We start from the raw sequence: 21,880 nt of genomic DNA, 5'->3' as shown, positions 1-21,880 counted from the left end.
GGATAAGAGCCTTGATCTTCCAATCGTTTACTCCTTAATAGATAGTTTTATTTCTATCCAAACAATGAATCTTAAGACCTTCCTACCAAATCTACCTTCGGTTATCACAAAATGGTCACCTCCACCCCAAGGATACTTCAAAATCAATTATGATGCAGCCTGGGACAGGGCATCTTTACTTACTTATATTGCCATTTGTATTTCAGACTGCACAGGTAGACAGCTTGCCAAAGGAACAACCAAGCTCCTTAGCAGAACGGTAGATGAAGGGGAGAGTAAAGCATGCTATTTTGGAATAGACTGGGCAAGGCAGCACAACATAAATCGAGTCATTTTGGAAGGAGATTCGATGAACGTCTCCAACTTTTTGAATGGTCGCCAAAGCTCGATTCACTGGACTGCTAAGCATGTTTTGAAAAAAGTCAAGAGCATTGCTTCCTCTCTAGATCAAGTTTCTTTTCTGTTTGTTAATAGGCAGTTCAACAGCTTAGCTCATAACTTAGCTGTAAACTCTAGGAAGACAAAAAATTGTATCTTTAATTGTCTTTCTTCTTGTACTCTTTCTCACTGTAATATCTTAACCTTTGATCAATAGATATTACTTTGTCTCAAAAAAAAAAAACCTTAGAAGGCCCACAAGCATTCAGCAAAGGGGTTCATGTGTAGTGATGGGAATATTTATACAATTATAGTGCATCTAGTCATTTTCAAATATATACTAATATGAGTTCGAATTAAATAAGGAAGAAACATACAATCGATCGTGGGTCAAGGTGTATAAAATAATTAATTAAGCTTGCAGGCTCTTCTAAGAAATCTTTGTACCTTTGATATTTCCGTTTGCAAGTCTAAAATTCGGGATCACGTGAGACAAAATATTTATAAGTGTTTCTCAAATCATAAGTAGTTAAATGTGTAAATATATTGCTGTTATATATCACTCCCAACTATTTTCTTACTTTGGCCGAGAAAAAACTGGGTATTGGTGGAAAGTAACTGTTTTTAATCTATATGGTGAAGGAAGTGATTTCTTTATGGGAATCTCCTTTTCTTTAAAGGATGATCCTAATTATTTTTTCTTTGTTTTCGTACTTTGATCTTGTTGGAAGATTAGTTTGATTTGAGTTTTCTTTGATCACCTTTCGTCTCCTTCTTCATGTTCAGATTTTCTATTGCTTTCATGTTTCTTTTTCTAGGGGTATCAAATCTAAAGAAAAGTTTAAATCAGATTTGGGATTAAATCTCAAATATGAGTTTATTAAGAAAAAAAAAATTAGTAGTCGCTTTAATTAGTTACAATAAGTAGTTTTCTTCAAGTACTTTATTTGAAGACTTCGACAAGTTTGTCGATCAAACAATGTAATTTAGAAATTTCTTTTATGATGTGAAATGAATCTCCTTTATCACATATTATTTGATTATGTTGTCTTGGCTGGTTCATCTACAACTTCCAATTCAGAATTGGCTAGAACAATGATAAAGATAAAGAAAAAAGAGTTAATTCCTATTTGGCCCCCTACTTTGTGATCAGCTTCCTATTTGGCCCCTCTTTTTTCTGTAAATTCAAATATGGCCCCCTTTTGTTAACACCGTCAGTTAAGGTTAGTGGTTAACTCTTTTGTTTCCATTATTGCCCTTGTAATAAAAGAGATTTTGGAAATTCAGATTTTGCCCCCTTTTGATAAAGGGGCCAAAATAGAATTCAATCTAAAAACACTTAAGATACCTCATCCTTCCCTCTCTCTCATCCACATCATCGAAACCAGACACATCATCATCTTCTCCGATGAAGGTCGCCGGCCGGCCAATATTTCCGGCGACCTTCAAACTCAAAAAATAAAAAAAATTCTCTCTCTCTACTCTCTTCTTCTCTCCTTTCTTTTCTCTCTCTTCTTTCTTTTCTCTCTATCTATATTCTATTTCTATCTATCTCCGGCGAAGGGGGGTTCCCCTTCGCCGGAGGGTCTGGTTTTCCAGGGCTTCTCGGTCTGGTTTCCAGACCCCTCCGGCGAAGGGGAACTCCCCTTCGCCGGAGAAGATAGAAATAGAGAGAGAATATAGATAGAGAGAGAAGAAAGAGAGAGAGAGAGAGAAGAAAGAAGAGAGAGAAAATAAAGGAGAGAAGAAGAAGAGAATATAGAGAGAGAAATTTTTTTTTTTTTGAGTTTGAAGGTCGCCGGAAATATTGACCGGCCGGCGACCTTCATCGGAGAAGATGATAAGGTGTTTGGTTTTGATGATGTGGATGAGAGAGAGGGAAGGATGAGGTATCTTAAGTGTTTTTAGATTGAATTCTATTTTGGCCCCTTAATTTTGTCCAAAATGATTGATTTTTTTTTAGAATTGACCCATATCAAAAGGGGGCCAAATCTGAATTTCCAAATCTCTTTTATTACAAGGGCAATAATGGAAACAAAAGAGTTAACCACTAAAATTAACTGACGGTGTTAACAAAAGGGGGTCATATTTGAATTTACAGAAAAAAAGGGGGCTAAATAGGAAGCTGGTCACAAAGTAGGGGGCCAAATAGGAATTAACTCAAGAAAAAAACACCAAAAAGAAGATCGGACGACATTTTATTAAATCAAGAGGACAGCAACTTATTAGATCAAGAAGACAACACCTTATTTCAACAACCTCTGTTTGTTTTTTGTTTTTTTTGTTGAACTTTCAACAACCTCTGTTTGGTTCATTGTTCTTACATATATTTAAGTATAATGAAGTTTAAGATTTTTAAGGTCTTCTCATTTGTTATCTACAGGGTTTTCTCATTTTTTCTGTTGTAATGTTTTACTCATTTAAGCTTGATGTTGTAATTTATTTTTGCAAGTCTCGTATTGTAACTTACTTTTTGAGTCTCATGTTGTATTCAAAAGAGTCAAAACTCTCAAAATCATGTAAAATTTATTGGAATTAAATTCTACACATCAATGAAAGTTCTGGTTTAATTCAAAAAAAAGTTATATATCACGATTATTATGAATTCTCATCATATGGTTTTGTGACCTTTTAGATTTGTCTTAATAATGTAAAAAGCCAATAAGGGGTGGCATATTATGAAACAATAAACTTCTTTCTCTTTCAAGATTTATTTGCTAGATTTGTTACTTACTTTGCCAAGTATCTCTTTGTACTCATCAATTAGTATTGAATAATATGAATGTAAAAATATTCGTTTTTGGCTAAATTATTACTTCCTACATTTGTGTTATTACCGCACTAAAAAGTTCAAAAATTGTTTTGATATTAAAGAGGGGATAATTTAAAAACTCAAAATTTGGGATATAATAGGAAACAAGGCTCAATCTGAAATAATATTTGGAAAAATCCATTTCGTAAAAGTATTACTTTACTTTCGAGACGAAATTCGCGGTCGAATTCATCCCCGCTACAGTTCCCTCCTAAATTAATGTGAAAAACATTTTTGAAAATTTCTGAACAAATCTTCGTTTGCTATCAACAATTTTGTAATTAAATTTCAAAACAAGTTCGTTTTTGCTCAAAAGATGTTTTACAGTTTTTCTTTCGCATTTGACAACACGACTGCCACTATAATTTTTGGTAATTTTTTTATTTGTATTGCAAATAAATAAATGGTTTTCGCATTTTTTGTTTTGGTTTGGACAAAAAATTTAGACTAATACATTTTTTTTAATTGTTTTTTGCGAAAATTAAATTGCTATGCATATTATCCTTTGTATTTGAGAAATTCATAAATGGACCGATAATATTTTAGCTAATGCGTTATATATGTTGTGAACGAAATTATATATAATGTCAAGGCTTTATAACAAGTCAGGGCATATATATAATTCATAAATGGACCGATAATATTTTAGCTAATGCGTTATATATGTTGTGAACGAAATTATATATAATGTCAAGGCTTTATAACAAGTCAGGGCATATATATATATATATATATATATATATATATATATATATATATGTTGTCAACAGATTATAATGACAACACGTTGTCAACTGTTTCTAACAAGTCAGACCAATAGTTTGACAAACCCATTAAAAACAATTAGTAATATAATTATATATGTTGTCAACATTTTATAACAAATCAAGTAAAATAGAAGGATAAAATAAGAATTATGAAATAATATGACTGTTTTGTTAACAGCAGTTCAAAAAGTAGTTTTGTCGACAAAAAAATGGCATGGTGAGTTTTTTTTCGTATTTGGGTCCATTTGTTGTGTTTTTCATTGAAAGACTTTGATATGGTGAGTTTTTTTTCGTATTTGGGTCCATTTGTTGTGTTTTTCATTGAAAGACTTTGATATAAGCAATTCTCTTCGACAATAATCACAAACGTGTCTTCAACATATGGACTATCTCTTGCTCTCCAACCTGAATTTGTTTTATTAGCTAAAAAAAATCCAATTTTGAGTTGAACCTCTCTAACATACAAATTTCATCCTTACTTTATTTACATGTAAATGAAAATATATCCCTAACAATCTACTCCAACTCTTATTGAGAAAGTAATTTTCTTAAAGTTAACATAGAACGATTTTTTATTTGGATTCATTAATCCTCACCCATGACCCACTTAAGTACCTAACTACCTAAGAGCAACTCAAATGTTGGGGGGCTGGGGCTACCCAGCTCCCAAATTCAAATTTAGGAGCCCCAGCCCACGGAGTCCAACCCATGAGTCCTGGAGCTGGGCTCCCGGTGGGGCTGGGAACCCCATGCTCCCTGGCTCCCAAAATGGAAGCCCGGGCTGGGGGTCTCCCAACGGCCATATTTGGGGTGGATCCCCTAAAAAGGGGATCCACCCCACTTCTTTTTATTTTTTTAAAATTTTTTTTTAATTTTTCTTTTAAACTAATTTTTTTTTTCAAAAAATATAAATTGTTTTAAATTTGTTTTTCCAATCATTTCTCTAATTTTTATTTTTTTTCATCTTTCAAAATTCCTTCTGTCTCTCTAACATAATATTAAATTTCAATTTTATATTTGAAATTAATAATTTATAGTTGAAAATTGAAATTAAAAGTCCGCACACGTACATTACACATGTACATAATTTAGATTTGGGAGCCCCTGTTAGGAACCTGACGTTGGAATTGAAAAAAACCTCGGGGATCCTAAAAATCAAGGGCTCCCAAAATTGGACTTGCCCTAAGGTTAACTTGGTATTAGAGCAAGTCCAATAGGGAGCGGTCCCGGGCCCTTAACTCAAATTAAGGGCTCGGGACACCCCATCTTCCCCATTGGAGTGGAAATGGTCCCGGACGGAGTGCTGAGGAAAATAAGGGTCGGCCCCTAGCTCCCCAAGGGACAGTTAGGGCTCCCCAACGGTCACATTGGGGAGCAAATCCCACCGTTGGATCACATCCAACGGTGATCCAACAGTGGGATTATTTTTTTTTTGTATAAACAAAATAAAAATAACTCATCAATTTAAAAACTTAAAAATTCATTAAAAAACTTAAAAAAAACTTAAACTTAAAATAATCCAACACATTATTCAAAAACTTAAAAATTCATTAAAATTTAAGGGCCCGAGACCGCTTTCCTATTGGAGTTGATTTTGAGGGTCTGAACCCGGGCCCTTAAATTTGAATGAAAAGGTAAATTAAGGGCCATGGGACCGCTCTCCATTGGACTTGCTCTTATATTACATGAACTTTATATAGTATAAGTTGACAATAACTTGAACTGACGTCAATTCCCAAATAACAGGTGGACAAATGATAGATGGGTAGTAAGTTAAGCAACAAAATCAAGGAAGTACTATATCAAACGTAACAAGGAGATCTTCCCGATGTTGATTGGCCAATGAAAGAGCAGACGTTATTTGCCACGTAATCTTACGCCGTTAAAACTAACGAACTTGAAACGGCTATATAAACCTAGTGAGAAAAACAATGACAAACCCCAAAACCAATCTATATGTAATAGCTCAAACCTCTTTCTCTCTCTACCTCATTTCTTGTTCCTCCTCTCTCTCTCTCTCTCTTTTCTTGGATCTCATCACCAATGGCGAGTTGGTTATCACCACAATGTGGTCTCAGATCCATTCTCCGCCTTTTTCGTAGACCAAGAACCAGTTCCACCACCACCACCACCGCTGCCTCCGCCATTAACAAATCTAGATTTTTTACCAATAATGGTGAAGATTTGAAGGTTGTGGGGAAACATGAAGGAGAGAAAAATGAAGGGTTTGATGAGAAAGATGATGATGGGTTTAATCCAGGAGCACCTCCTCCATTTAGAATCGCTGAGATTCGAGCTGCCATTCCTAAACACTGTTGGATTAAGAATCCATGGAGGTCTCTGAGTTATGTTCTTAGAGATATTGTTATTGTTTTGGCCTTGGCTGCTTCTGCTGCTTATATTAACAACTGGGGTTTCTGGATTTTGTATTGGGCTGCTCAAGGAACCATGTTTTGGGCTCTCTTTGTTCTTGGTCATGACTGGTATATCTCTCTCTCTATATATATATTTTTTTGATTTTATGATTGAATTTTGGATACCCATTTTGTGGTTTTGCATGGAATTTTGAATACCCATTTTGTTGTTTTCATTTATTTTTTGTTGAAGTGGGCATGGAAGCTTTTCAGATAGCCAGATGCTAAACAGTGTTGTTGGGCATTTCCTTCATTCCTTCATTCTTGTTCCTTATAATGGATGGTATGAATCTGATAGATCTGAATCTGTTTAATCAAGAAATAAACTTTTAGAATAAGAGATAGTTACAATGAGATTTTTCAATAACAATATCAGATATATTATGTAGTTTGAGCTTTATGAAACACTCTGATTTGTGAAAATGTTGAATGTATAATGTTATAGGAGAATCAGCCACAGGACTCATCATCAGAATCATGGTCACGTCGAAAATGACGAATCGTGGCATCCGGTAAACTTTGATTTGTTTCATGGCTTCCTCTGTTTCAATTACATGACACAATGTTTTCATTTCTTAGTTATGTTCTTGAATTTTGGTTGGAACTCCTATTTTTGCAGTTAACTGAGAAGGTTTACAAGAACATGGATGATACCAGTCGAAGTCTCCGATTCACCGTGCCTTTCCCCTTGTTTGCCTATCCGATTTATCTGGTTAGATTTTGCTATAAGCTCATGATTGATTTCATCAAATTCTTCTTTCATATTCAATAATATATTGTTTGAGGTTGTTGTTGTACTAAGGTAATCTATGTTTTCCTTTTATAGTGGCGTAGAAGTCCCGGGAAGAAGGGTTCTCACTTCGACCCAAATAGCGACTTGTTTACACCTAATGAGAGGAACTCTGTGGTAATCTCCACACTTTGTTGGGTAACAATGGTTGCTTTGCTTATCGGATTCTCCATTATAATAGGTCCCATTCCAGTTCTCAAGCTATATGTTGCTCCATATTGGGTGGGTTCTTTAGTTCTTCATCCTTCATATTTTCGTCATCCCGTTTTATTATAATATCTGCGTCATGTAATATTTTTTTTCCTTGACTGCACTTCGAAATGCAGATCTTTGTGATGTGGTTAGATTGTGTTACTTACTTGCATCACCATGGCCATGAGCAAAAGCTTCCCTGGTACAGAGGAGAGGTAAGAGAGTCTCTTCCGAGTTTAGATGGTTTTGTGAAATATCATGAAACTACTGTCTTAGCTCTTTAGCTGCTATTTGTGATCTTAAATCAAGAAACTAATGATCCAAATTGTTGGTTTATAACAGGAATGGAGTTACTTAAGAGGAGGACTTACCACCGTTGATCGTGACTATGGATGGATTAACAACATTCATCATGATATCGGAACTCATGTGATCCATCATCTCTTCCCTCAGATCCCTCATTATCATTTAGTAGAAGCGGTAAGTGTCGAAATTTACTTTTAAAAGTAACGAATATCCGAAAATCTGAATGAATCGAGTGAATTTGTCGACACATTGTCATTGATTTCTTGTTACTCCAACAATGCAGACAAATGCAGCGAAGTCGGTGTTAGGAAAGTATTACAGGGAACCAAAGAAATCTGGCCCGTTCCCTGTTCATTTAGTTGGAAATCTAGTAAAGAGCATGAAGCAAGATCATTATGTCAGTGATACCGGGGAAGTTGTGTATTATCAGACCGATGATCAGATGAATGCTCTCCCCAAGAACAAGTCCGAGTGAAGCTCTGCGCGAGGTTGCCGATCTTGATATTTTGATTCTTATCATCACCACCACCACCTAAAAACATTCTTAAATAATTCAAACTTGTAATGGCCATGGAAATGGGGATCTCATTCTTACTCCATGACTTTACTAATTTCAGAAGTTTAAATTAAGAGAACAAAAAAAAGAAGGGTTCATAAAATAGTTAGAGCTATTATGTATTAATCAATGGTGGTAATGTGATTTTCAGCAGATAGTTTATTATTGGCATATTTCATCTTTCATACTAATATATACATATATCCTGAATCACTAACATCTCTATAACAAATGAAACACCATTCAGAAAGTCATGGCTATCCATCATCGTCACGTACGACGAAGAATTATATATGTATATGAAATAGAAAGATTTGACAAAGACAAGAAGAACAATGTGGGGTATGCACTTTTTTAGCCCCATCAAGCCTGTTTGATTTTTATTCCAATCATAGATCTACAAACCGAAAACAAGTCCTGGCCAAGGTAGTTTAAATGATTGTAAGGTTAGAAATAAGCAGTACTGAAACTGTTAAAGGTCTAGTAATGGTGGTCCAACCATGGTGGTCCAACAATGGTGGCCCAAATTGGCAGGAGGACAACCAAATGCTAATAATTGGGGTTGGGAGATGGACTATTCAATAACCTACATAGATCCGTATGATATTCGAGGATGATATCTATCTTAAATTACCATAGAAGGAACTCCTGTCTTTGTTTTTTTATTCATATTCAGATCCTGAGTTAAAAGTAGTCGGAAAAGAACCACACCTTCCACTCGTTTCAACATCAACAAGAACTTTATTCTGTCGCGTTATCGATTGTGAACCTGCAAAAGAAGCACCATAGCCATTTTTACTAAGCCCTACAACCATTAATTCCCAAAAGCATCCCAAGACCACATGATTTCTAGACCACATTATCATCTCGAAATACTACACAGACGTTGGTCTCTTCAACCTGCTAAATTACAATAGTTACAACAATATAATAATCTGGGTCGAAAAATTACTATGACCCAAATAACCGTACGGGTAAATTAGGTCGACTTGGGATTTTATGTGAACCACATAACCGACCTAATTATTACGTGCGTTATTTGGTGTGGTATTATGATTTCGTTTACTTGTTTCATTAGGTAATTTGCTTAAGCATTTATCTAATCATTAGGTAACAATGCACTTCCAGTTGGTTTCAAGATACTAAGTTTAGATGTTTCTTGTGATGAATGACCAAACTCTTGGTAATCTTTCGAGGACCATACCGATAAAATTCTTTGCTTAATCGTCTCGCTTAGTCTAAACTACATCACAAGTAACTCCTATAGAAACATCCATAACTCGCGTAATTCCAAACCTAAATCATTCTATGGGTTTTTTTTACTTTCTAGTGTCATTTGAGCTTAAAATTCATGAATAATAATTTCATTCAGAACTTTTATCAAACAGGTAGAGTATTACCTAAACCCAACTAACTTTGGTAGTAACTTTACAAGTTACAATGAATAAAACTGATTTTAAGACAAAGAGACTAGAGTTGTATAATTCAAGAAACTAGAGTTGTATAATCCAAGTAATCAAAACTAGCACAGAATACCAAAATCATAGAGTTTCAAGACAAAGAGAGTACTATTTTTAAATTGATTCATTAAAGTCTTAATCTACTAACACACAAGAATGAATTAATGACGAATTTAACAGATACCCAAATGTTAGACGATTGATGTGATACTGAAACTAACTCTGAAAAAAATTAAATTTAAGTAGGGAACAGGAATAAATGAACTTCTCCAAAAAAACTAGAAGACAATACTCCTAAAAGAGAAGTAATTTTATCAAAATAAAATAAAAATAGTACTCCCTCCGTCCCATTTTGTTTGGTTGTTATTCTTTTTATTGATGTCCCAAAATGTTTGATCACTTTCCTTTTATAACATTCATTCAAATATTAAAATGACGACACTTCCAAAACTACCCTTTAATTTCAATACCAATAAAAAGTTCTAATTGGTTCTCCACTTCTACCAATGTTATATTTAATGAAATACTCTAAATTAAATGAGGTTAGTTTAGGAAAGTGTTTCTTTTTTGTCAACAATAAATAAGGTCTCCTTAATAAGTTGGATTCCCCAAAATTACAAATAAATTGGGACTGAGGGAGTAGTACAGAAGGAATTTTATCAAAAAAAAATAGTAGTAGAGAAGGAATCTTGATTTAAATGAGTACGGAAGTAAATTTGGGATATTTCAAAAAATTCTTAATGACATTATTCGGTTAGTCCTACAGTTTTTGGGAAGAAAAAATGGGTTAAAGGTTAAAAAACAAGACCGTCGTAGTGCTAGTAGTCTAACCATCCTCCAAAATGTATCAAAATTCAAAAATGAATTTTTTTTTGAAAGAAAAAATAAATTATAAACCCACATCTAGTCCAAATGAAGATCCTAATGTACCAAATCCAAATCTCATCTCTAGTCAAAAACTTTTTTCTCTCATTCCAACTTTAACCCTCTATATATATAAAAGTCATTTATGCATTCAACATTTCTAACTGTTCATAACCTAATTTAGGTCGTACTGCCAACCATTCTTGGTTGAAGTGGTAAGAGGTAAGTCTTCCACCTTAATGTTTGGCGCGTGGGAATAGATTCCAGATCATTATTTGACTTGCGGGAATGGTGTGGGCCCGGGAATGTGATTCCCTCAAAAAGAAGTAATAGCAAACCCAGGGAGAGGTGGGTTTGTGATTCTCATTCCCCGAATCACATATATTAATATTTATTGACAAATATGTTCTTAACAAAACATTGAATTACCAATTTTACTTTTTTTGTAGGATTTGGTATTAATGAGTACTATTTATGTTTATAACAAAAGTTAATTTTAGATAAATTTATATTTAGGTTTACGAACAAAATTTAATTTAGATAAATTTTGTTAAGATATTTATTTATTATCTTTAAATTCTAACCCTTTGATGTATCGTGTTATTATTTCATATCTACGAATTTGAAAAAATAACACTGATTTTAATATATTACAAAGTTGATGTGTATATTTTATGCTAAAACAAAGTTGATGTGTAAGGGTAAAAGTGAACTTTTACAAATATTTACATTCTTATTCCTATACGAATCAAACACCTAATTAGGAATATGTCAGGAATCAAATTTTCATTCCTGGTCAAACCAAACATCAAACTACAGTTATCTGATTCTTAGGAATCACATTCCATTCCCGCGCGCCAAACATGACCTAATGGTCAAGAGTTAGAAGCGCGCTGATAATTCAAAAAAAAAAAGGCCAGCGCTTTGGGGAAAGCTAAATAGTTTCCGGGGTGTGAAATTTTAAAGGGAATATGTAGAATTTTAGAAATTTTCCGGGAAAATAAATTTTAAGGGGAAATAAAAAAAAACACTCCACCTCACCTCACTCTATCTCCACCTCACCTCATTCTCTCCACCTCACCTCTAATCGGAGAAGATAGAGGTGAGGTGGAGAGAGAGTGGGGTGAGGTGGAGAGAGAGTGAGGTGAGGTGGAGAGAGAGAGAGCTGAGGTGGAGAAGTATTTTGCTTTCCCCTAAACAAAATTGACCAATTTTTGACAAAGTCTTCACACCCCGGAAACTATTTAGCTTTCCCCAAAGCGCTGGCCAAAAAAAATTAGGTAGTACTTAAAATTACTATTTTTTACTGGGTGAATAAGCTTTCGAGTATATTTTGGTTACAAGTTCATCTGTCATTTTAGGTGACTTAAATCTATAAATTTAGTTTATTTTATATCCGACTCAAACGAATTAAAAATCAATCTTTATTATCCATTTAATAAAATAAACATTTTAAAATTATTACAGGTGAATTTGTTGTGCAAGTCAAATTTGAACTAAAAAAGATAAAGACCCAATTAATGAGAAATAATATACCCCATTCTAGGGGTGGGAAAAAGATCTGGAATACCGCTATCCGACCCGTTCGACCGAATAAAAAGTGTCCATGGATACCCGATGGTCATAACGGTCAGTGTCCGACCGGCCCGAAAGAATTGACGGACGGTCACGGTCAAAATTCTATGTCGAACGACCGCTAACCGACCGACCAATATAGACCGTCCAAATAACCTACATGTACGAGTGACCGAATAGGTTGACCGACTAAATTGTCCTCATTTTTAGAAGTTGACCGTTGAATTTTATAGACATATGAATATATGATGGTTGTTTGCTATAGTCAAATAATCCTCTAGAAGACCAAACATTAGTGCATGGCTTTATTATATCTTGTCAAATGATGATCAACTGTGTTTTTTTTTTTATATTTACTTTTGATTTCTTGGTTAAACATCTTTATTTGTAAGTAATTTTGTTTGTATTAATAAAAATAAAGTTCTGAATTTAAGTAAATTTTATTGGAAAGTCCGGACCGAGACCGTCCAGTGTCCGACTAGTGAAGATAGGGCATAAATAATTCTATTTTACATGTTGCAGTAATAAATATTCATAGATGCCAAACAAATTTTACCTTAGATGTGTATCTCCCTTCAGTAAAATATAGCGTACAACTGTTACGTCAGTCACATAATGCTCACTCAAATAAGATATTTATCATCAATAACCATGTATATAAAGGCACCGGGTCATCCGAAAATTTTATTGACTCGGGTTAATAGCCTTTGACTTGAGTTCTCTATAAGCACCGATTTTTAATGTGGCTTAGTTTTACACACAAATACTTTTGGGTGCTTCTAAAGGCACCGGGTCAAAAGGCTGTTAGCATCCGAAAATTTTATTGACTCGGGTTAATAGCCTTTGACTTGAGTTCTCTATAAGCACCGGTTTTTAATGTGGGTGACGTTCACCTTCGTCTGCTTCTTCCATCTTCCATCTTCCAAAACAAAAGGAATCCTAATTCATTTTTCTTCCAAAATAAAACCCTAGAAAAGCGTGCAAAAGGGAGTTAAATCTGTTGTGACATTTAATGCTAGACCATGATACGTTATCCTGCGTGAGACCTGTATCCCGATTGCAGCAAGCTTCCGATTCCCTGAAGATGGAATCAAGAAGACAAGTCAGAACCTTATCGATATTGGAAATAGTATTTAACAGAAGAGAATAAGGTGGTGGTGGTGGAAACAGTCAGCTTAAAATTTCAGTGCAACATTAGACATAGAGGCCTCTGCTGAATAATTATAGAGAGTGCTCTTTCCTGATGGCTACTTAGGTCTCTCATCACCTAACTAGCTTTTCGGTGGTTGTATATAAATCTCACCACCTGATGGTTACTTAGGTCTCTACTGAATAATTCATGGTGGAGAGTAACTAGATATATGGATCATCTTCGGGAATCGAGAGTATGATAATTGGACTGAATTAAATCTCATGATTATGTTATCGAAATTATGCAGCCCTTGAGAAGTTCTTAATAAGAAACGTCCAAGCATATGATAGTGAGGTACTTATCACCTTGAGAAAAGTTCAAGCATTGAGAATGAAAAACGATAAAGAAGCAAAGTGATATATAAGATCCCTTAGTAAATTCAAATACTCCTCTGAACTACCAGTACTCAATGTATAAACAGGATTATGGTGAAGTACAATTAAAGTATCCGAAGAATCGTTATTGACATGAATCAAGTATCCGAAGATTTGTGAGATTGTTCAAAGCTTAGAGAGAGAAAGTGTTGAATTCCCAATTCGGTTCAAATTTTGTGAGAGATGGACGGAGGAGTTAGAGTTAACTCCACTTTGACCGGTGCCTACATAGTTGGACGGTGCTAACAGAGAAAGGAGCAGTTGGGTCTGGTGCTAATAGAGATGGATGCTAACAGCCTTTCAACCTAGTGCCTTTAGAAGCACCCAATACTTTTTCCATCAAATTCCTAAATTTTAAACTAAAATTTGTACGAACATGACCATAATAGACAGGTCAAATTTACATTTTAACCTTTGTGCACACATTCACTTTTGTATTCTATTTGAAGTAAGTTTATATTTTTGTTATATAAACTCAGAGTCAGTACATCCTTATATGTCATGGGCACAATTTAATAAGTTCGATAACTATCATTTTTCAAAAATATCTTGTACTCTAAAATTACATAAAGACTTTTTTTTTTTTTTTGTTGAAAAGTTATATAGAGACTCTTAAAATCATTATATGGCACATGAAAACTTATTTATTTTAAAATCTACAAATTTAACAAACAGATTTGGCTACCATTGAAGAAATCGAACTCAACGTCTGAGCGAAATGGTGATGGACAAAACAATACACTTTAGAAAGGAATGCTCAAGTATACTCTATTGGAAACCTAGGGAAAATAAAACCTAAAAGAAGATTTGTTATGGGGGAGCGGCCCAATTATGTCACTAGTAGGTTAATAACTTTGGTGGGTCCCCCAATCAAAAAGCTCTTTCTTCTCTGGCTTGTGGGTCCATAGCTTTGTCGTGGTGCAGCAGATTAGATTAGATATAATGGGCGTATGGCGTAGCTGTGCCTGTACAGGATAAGGGGTTGATAAAATATCTTTAAGGTGCTAATAACAAAGTCCAAATACAAACAGACTTCTCTACTCATCTTTGTATAACCGTTTCTCTCCATCTTCTCAAACTGTAACCTGCCTCTTTTGTTTTTTTCCTTGCTAAAGATTTTTAATTTTGTTGAAATTCCTTTCTATTTGGAGGAAAAAGTTTTTTTTTTAATAAATTTCCTGAAAGATTTTTTGTTAGTATTTTTGCATCATCAAATGATTATCTTATACATTACAATGTAACTATGAATTTTAGAAGTTCTGAGTATGTATGTAATTGTCACAACTACTTGTAACTCAATTGTTTTAGTACTCATTTGAATATCCTAAAATGTGATATCACATGTACAAGAAGAAGTAAAAAACCAAAGCTTCTTTTAAATTTGTAGTAGAAAAATATTGACCCTATCGTGTTCTAACATTGTCGAAGACAAGCCAACCAAGTGGCTCATAATCTTGCAGATTTTGGTTTCAATATTAAATTATAAGAGGTGGATAAGGAATTTCCCAAATCCGTTTATTGTAATGATTTTTAGTTAGTCAAACTCAAACTTATAACTTTTGAAATTAATCACTATATTTAGGCAAAAACTTACTTTATCAAAGGTGGCCTTTAGTAGGATTGTAACCCAAATTTGAGTCATATATCTAAACCATTACAAGAGGTTTTTGTTTTTTTTGAGATATCATCATATTTGGGGAATGACTTTGTGTCTCGAACTCTTTAGCTAGAGAGTGAAAACCAACTTGGTTACTACTGAAATCAAAAGTTATTGACAGAGTGAAAGGTTGTTGACAGTACGAAAGGTTCGGTTGTTGGATAATTCAATCTGAGCAAATTCGTTCATGGTTTGGTTTGATTACCACACCAAACTATACGTCAACGGTTTGGTTTGGTTGGATAACTGAACCACAGAGTTACACTTCAACAAGAAATTTTGACTTTAAAACTTACTAAAATTTTACTTAGTAATCTGTTGAAAATTAAAGTGTTTTCCAACTTAATTCAAAATAACACAATGACTCATTCTTTCAATAAAAAAAATTACTCAATGACATAAACCATTAGGTCTATGTGTACCAAGTTAATCCGACAATTTATCAAAATTCTACTTTTGACAAATAATAAGAAGATAAACATAGAGTCAAATAAACAAAAAGAAATTCAAAACAAAGCTTCTTCACTCATCCACCCCTTTACTTCCTCGTACTAGCTCATAGCAACATCTTTTCACTTCTCCAAGCCATTTACTTCCTCCTACATGCATTAAGCTACAATATCACAAACATACAATGCGTTACATTGCAATTCAAATATGACAGAGTACAAACCAAAATAGAAATTCGAAAAATAAGGGAGAAGATTGCAATCCAGACACGACAAAGTAAAACCCAAAAAACAAATTCGGAAAACAAAGAGAAGATTGTGAAGTTGGCTCATTGAATCTCACATTAATTTCCTTCACTCGTCATCAAATCAAGATCAGCAATATTAAGTACATGCAACTTAATGTATGATTTCAACAATTCAGAGAATAATATAGCTTAAAGAAATACAAACACAAAAGAAAAATATAATCAACTTTCAAATGACACATTACCAGACTCAAAATCCTCAATTGCATCCATGAGAGCACCAATATAACAAGTCTGGTTAATAACGATAAGACTTTAACTACATAAATGGAGTAAAGATGAGTCTGATTTGAAGGTCTGATTTGAAGACTTATAACACTCAAAGATCGGCCAGACTTGGACGGGCTATTTACAAAATTTGAGTGTCCTTTGCCCGTCTGTGCTCGGCAAAACAACATGCATTTCGGTTCCGGACATACAGGCGTTGGGCAAACATAACCAAAACCCTAATAAGAGTGCCCATAACTAAACAAGAGCTATACCATTGTGAACACGCCTGATGTGGGACTAATTTGGCGTCATCCACCAACACTTCCCAAGGATGAAGCTCTCCACATGACTGCTGATACTCAAATTTATTGGCCATGCACATGGAGCGCTAGGACATAACCTATTGGTTTATATTGTCCCTCATACCTTATGATGAGGTTTGACTCCCACACATATATAATAATCACTCACAACATATGTATATACATTCATGCACATGTATACATACATACATAAACACGTAGTCATATATTTGTATAGTGGGGTGGTCAGGTGGACAATTAAACGGCCGGACACAGATGGTATGCCGGACAAAGCCTTATGTCCGTCCACTAATTTTAGCATGATCGGTCATATAGTGTATGTTTGGGGCATCGGCCATTCGGGCGCCCACCGCTTCAATCAGCCTGGGACAGTTGTGGGCAGATTCGGACTCACAATCTTTCTTCCCTCCCCTAACTGTGGTGGACTTGAGGAAGAGTCTTGGAGAAGAAAGAGAGATTTAAGAATTCAAGAACTATTGTTGAAGAAGAAAAAGAAGAAGAAGAAGAAGAAGAGTGGCATAGGGCAAGTGAGAGAAAGAACAAAGGGATGAAAGTGAGAAAGAAAGTTAGGGTTTGTTTTTTCTTTTTTCTTTATGATTTTGTGATATTTTTTTAATATGTGAAAATTCTGATGTGTTTTGATGTACTAACTTAAACATCGAATCTCTGTTATTCTTCGTGACCATCATATATATTTTTTTATATACAATATAAAACACTAGTTCGGTTATTGACAAAATAGATCCATAAACCGAATTAAGTTTTCCTTTTCTTACGTTTTCTTTTTTGATTTTGTGATATTTTTTTAATATGCAAAAATTCTGATGTGTTTTGAGAATGATGTAATAATTCTTGTAATACACGATGCTTGTAATTATGATGTAATAATTCTCATAATACATTATGCTTGTAATTATGATGTAATAATTCTTGAACTCTTTGTAAAAGACAAATTTATATAATGCTTACCTCATGCCCCATGGTCATGTTTCTGATTTACTCTTATAATCTCAAATTTTCAAGATTGTCATACTAAAAAGTACATTTCTTTATGCAATCATAGAATGTGACCGTCGGTATACTAAGAATGAGATAGGAAACAAATTATTGATAGCTTGAAACCCTAAATTTCCGTTCTCTTTTATGAGAGTTGATTCCTAACTGGTACAATAGGACTCTAAAATATAATTTTTGAGCTTTATAGCTCAAAAAACGGGGCCTAATATGACATTTAGTCCACTCTAATTCCATTAAGGGTTTGAAACCAAAATAATATTGTAAATAGATATCTAGTCCATTGGTATACATCTAGAGAGAAAACACAAATCCCTAGAATATATATTAATTCATAAAACCTAATATAACCTTCCTCATATATTATAACTGATTTACCAACAAAATCCTTGAATATCTTTTTTCATTTTTATCTCCCACATTTTCACTCCAATCACGTGTCTATTCAAAGTAATGTTGGCTTCATTATCTTCAGTAGCGGAAACAAATTTTTTTTCTCTCACTAAAACCGATTCAATTAATAAATCTCCATTAAACTCAGAAATCTTGTTTCATCTGAAATCTTGTTTCATCTTTCATTAGATTGTTGTGCAAACATTCATCCTTTATCAGGTTTGAAACTGTGAAATTCATTATAATCACCATTGTTAAGATCTAATATTGTTTCTCATGTTAAATTACCAAATTATGTTGCTCTATTATGGATCATATCAGATTTATGATCCAATTCTATAAGATCTGTTTACTAATGCATTAACTTCTAATGTATGGTGTTTATTTTCTCTCTCTAAAATTATCATGACTATTTAGATCTTGATGTTTATTCCTTATTCAACGATCCCTTCAAAATTGATATTTTATGTTTGCATTCAATGATAATATCATATTTCTTTATATTTATGTTTAATCTTCTGTGGTTTATGATATTTCTTCAGATCAGATTTATCCAACCGTACAACCTTGGAACCTGGTGATTATCCGTACAGTTTCTTATAACAGAATATACAATATAGGTAATGTACGTTACATTCTCATACTTTACAGTACATTACGCAAAATTTCTAGTAAGTTGTTATTATTACTGAAAGATATATATGTTTATTTATGATACAAATTATACGTACTTTATCAATGATATCAAAAACATTTTACCAAAAGTTCATACAATATGAAAAATTTATCCAACATTTCTCGTCATTTTTTTCCCCAGAACAGTTACCAAAAGTGCACATAAATTATGTATTATTTATTTACCATTACGCGTATTTTTCACACAAAACAGTGGCCTTGTTAAGCTTACCAAACTACTCAAAACCTTCAAATATTGTCAAAATTTGACAAACATTATACATAATTTACGGAACTGTACATGTAGTTTATAATACAATATATGATTTTTTTAATGTATGTGTATTTATGTGTACTTTTCACAAAACAATGGCCTTGTTAAGCTTACCAAACTACTCAAAACCTTCAAATATTGTCAAAATTTGACAAACATTATACATAATTTACGGACCTGTACATGTAGTTTATAATACAATACATGATTTTTTTTAATGTATGTGTATTTATGTGTTTAGATTTGATATAACAGATGAAATTTTAAACAGAATCATCAAATCAAAGTAAGTCAACGAAACTAAAACCTGATAGCTCGGATAAAATATGGTCGCGGCTTTGGGGAATAAAAAAATTTCTCAGGGGAATAAAGATTTAGTAAATAAATATTAACTTAACGACATATTTTTTCTTTAACCCAAAAATTGACTTGATCAAACATTGCTCCCTAATCTTCATCTTCTCCCTCTGTCTCACTCCTAAAGAAGATTTCCCAAATTCCTAGTATTTTTCTAGATACAACCCCAATCTCTGTCTCTCTTCTATTGCTCTCAACATCTTCCTAGTATTTTTCTAGATACAATCACAATCTTCAACAATTAAACAAACCAACTAATCAGGATTAAAACCTAAGATCTTCATTTTGTTAGGATCATCATTTTCCCAAATTCTCAATCATTTTCGGAAAGATGATAGGGCACTTACTAACTCAACATTATATAATCTAAAAACCCTAAAAGAACAAAATCAGAATAAGATGGGTTATTAGAATGCACCGTAATTTCAACTGGAACTTTGATATCAACCAGGTGCTGATAATAAAGATCAATAGAATCAATTTGAAGTCTCTTCAAACTAGCTTCACAAAAAGATCTAAGTACTTTGGGTCTCCATGGACATCTTTGCCTTGCCATCATGAAATCAAACACCAAAGGCTTTACCAATTAGGGTTTCATTAGTGAAAGGATCGTAAATGTTTGAGGTACCAAGGAAAGTGATGCCATTGTTAATAGCATAATGAATGAGGTTGATTTCTGGTTTGGGAGGATCATAGGAAGCTGACATACCCATACATCCAAGTCCTTGTGGTGATACTTCAAATCTTTGTGAACCAATTTCATTCTTCCTCCTACTGAACTTTCCATTGCTAACTTAAATTTGATTCCCTCTCTAATTTCTCTAGTTTGTGCTGTGAACCCTTCTGACTCTGTTCTTATATCATAAGTGATGGAAAAGATTAGGTGAAGTGAAAATTTTTCTTCAAACTGGCACTCAGGCGTATCCATAATTTTTGTAGAGAGATGGAGAGAGAGGGTAATAGTGAGTTAGAGAGAAAAGATAAGAGGTGACAATGGTGGTGGTGAAAAGTTGTGTTTGTGAACATGATAAAGAAGATGGAGATTATGAGCCAATGTTTGAACAAGTGAGATTTTAGACTAAAATAAAATATTCCCCCAAGAATGTGCAAAAAGACACGAATTCCCTAGAGAATTTATTCCCCGGAAATTATTCTTTATTCCCCAAAGCCGCGGCCTAAAATATTTACTGAAGTTGGTCAGTTGTTTCCTGGTGGTGCAAAAGCATTTGGATATGCTCTTCGACAATATAGTGTAATTGTTGTTTGTCCTGCTCAAGACTACAAATGGAGAGTACATGGATGAGCACCATTTTTGAACCAGAGAAGATTTCGTATGTTTTTTTTGTAACATAATGTAAACGATGTGTAATGTAAAAGAAATTATGTGTAATTTATTAAACAAGACCCACATACATTTGATAAAATACGGTGTATACATGACAAATGATGGTTTCCTCGTCTTAAATAACACATAATTTACGTATTTGTTTCATAATTTGTATTTGTTGTGTATTTATGTATGAATAAAAACGAAAACAAATGTTGCTTTAATGTTCCCAGAAAAATATACTATTTCCAAATGTGAAAGTTAAGTGAGAGAAAGTGATATATATATGTTTTGTATATTAACCCCCAAATCACGCTAAATTGATCCCAGAAAATATACTCTTTCCAAATCTGAAAGTTAAGTGAGAGAAAATTGATTTTAATCGGAAAAAAAATTTACATAGTAAGATAGAGAAAATTGATTTGGTTTCCAAATCTGTAAAGAAAAGAGAGAAAATTGATTTGGAAATATCCGTGGTGATGGCGTTTTGTTTTGGTTAGGATTTTGGTTTCTGATTGATTCGGATAATAGGAAAGAGAAAATATGATTTCCAAATCTGTTTAGAGGAGAGAGAAATTATGATTTGTTTCAATCCATTTTTTACTAATAAATTCCCCAAATCACGTCCAAATCTATCTTTCCAAAAAGCGCGAAATTTGAGCATGGGACATTGGCAGTACTGTGTTTAGAAAGTGAGGGTTTTTATGTCTATAATGTAAAAGGACTAAATATCAGTATTTTGGGAAGATTGGATCATAAACCTTTTTTTAACATTATTTTGGTCTACATACCCATGGACTCTCTAGAATATGCAGGAAGCCGAGAATAAGGAATGACGATACCTTCCTATTAAAATATTTATTCACTTAGAAACCATGGATAATAGATATAGTAGAGCCTCGGTGAATGCATTAGTGGCTCAAATTGTACCGTTATTTTAAATCATGAAGTTAAACAAAATACAACTCAGGGGCGTGTTTGGGGGTGTGCGGGCAGGGCGCCCGCACAGGGCCCCCCAAACACAAAGGGCCCACTTCTTATTTTTCATTGAAGCCTATTGTTATAATACCATAGATATCAGTTTTAAGCAAAGCAAGCAGCTAGCTTAGATGGTAAGTGAAGGGGCATTTCAAGCTGTTGATGTGGGTTGGACTCCCATAGCTCTCACTTTTATTTGTTTTCTTGGTTGGGATCTATAGACGCCCTTAGCTAC

General features: G+C 33.8%; 1 protein-coding gene across 1 annotated transcript; it reads left to right on the top strand.

Moving 5' to 3' along the window:
* The first annotated feature begins 5,898 nt into the window (after window positions 1-5,898).
* On the top strand, window positions 5,899-8,386 carry LOC147568459 (omega-3 fatty acid desaturase, endoplasmic reticulum-like). Its single transcript, XM_086654907.1, has 8 exons — window positions 5,899-6,440; window positions 6,565-6,654; window positions 6,817-6,883; window positions 6,991-7,083; window positions 7,198-7,383; window positions 7,488-7,568; window positions 7,696-7,833; window positions 7,943-8,386. The coding sequence occupies exons 1-8, from the start codon at window positions 6,001-6,003 to the stop codon at window positions 8,132-8,134; spliced, it is 1,287 nt and encodes a 428-aa protein (XP_086511033.1). The 5' UTR covers window positions 5,899-6,000; the 3' UTR covers window positions 8,135-8,386.
* The last annotated feature ends 13,494 nt before the right edge of the window (window positions 8,387-21,880 follow it).

The sequence above is a fragment of the Eschscholzia californica genome, unplaced genomic scaffold (genome assembly GCF_041429995.1).
Source record: "Eschscholzia californica isolate CP2 unplaced genomic scaffold, dmEscCali1.0.p SCAF_1, whole genome shotgun sequence".
Taxonomy (NCBI): domain Eukaryota; kingdom Viridiplantae; phylum Streptophyta; class Magnoliopsida; order Ranunculales; family Papaveraceae; genus Eschscholzia; species Eschscholzia californica.
Note: the sequence above shows the minus strand (reverse complement) of the source record. Positions and strands in the feature narration are given on the sequence as shown.

What these genes read in the sequence shown, in the direction of transcription:
- LOC147568459 (XM_086654907.1), top strand. Translation starts at nt 6,001, where the DNA reads ATGGCGAGTTGGTTATCACCACAATGTGGTCTCAGATCCATTCTCCGC. An exon ending in CTTGTTCCTTATAATGGATG is followed by an intron (nt 6,655 to 6,816) that starts GTATGAATCTGA and finishes ATAATGTTATAG; the next exon opens with GAGAATCAGCCACAGGACTC. An exon ending in TATATGTTGCTCCATATTGG is followed by an intron (nt 7,384 to 7,487) that starts GTGGGTTCTTTA and finishes TTCGAAATGCAG; the next exon opens with ATCTTTGTGATGTGGTTAGA.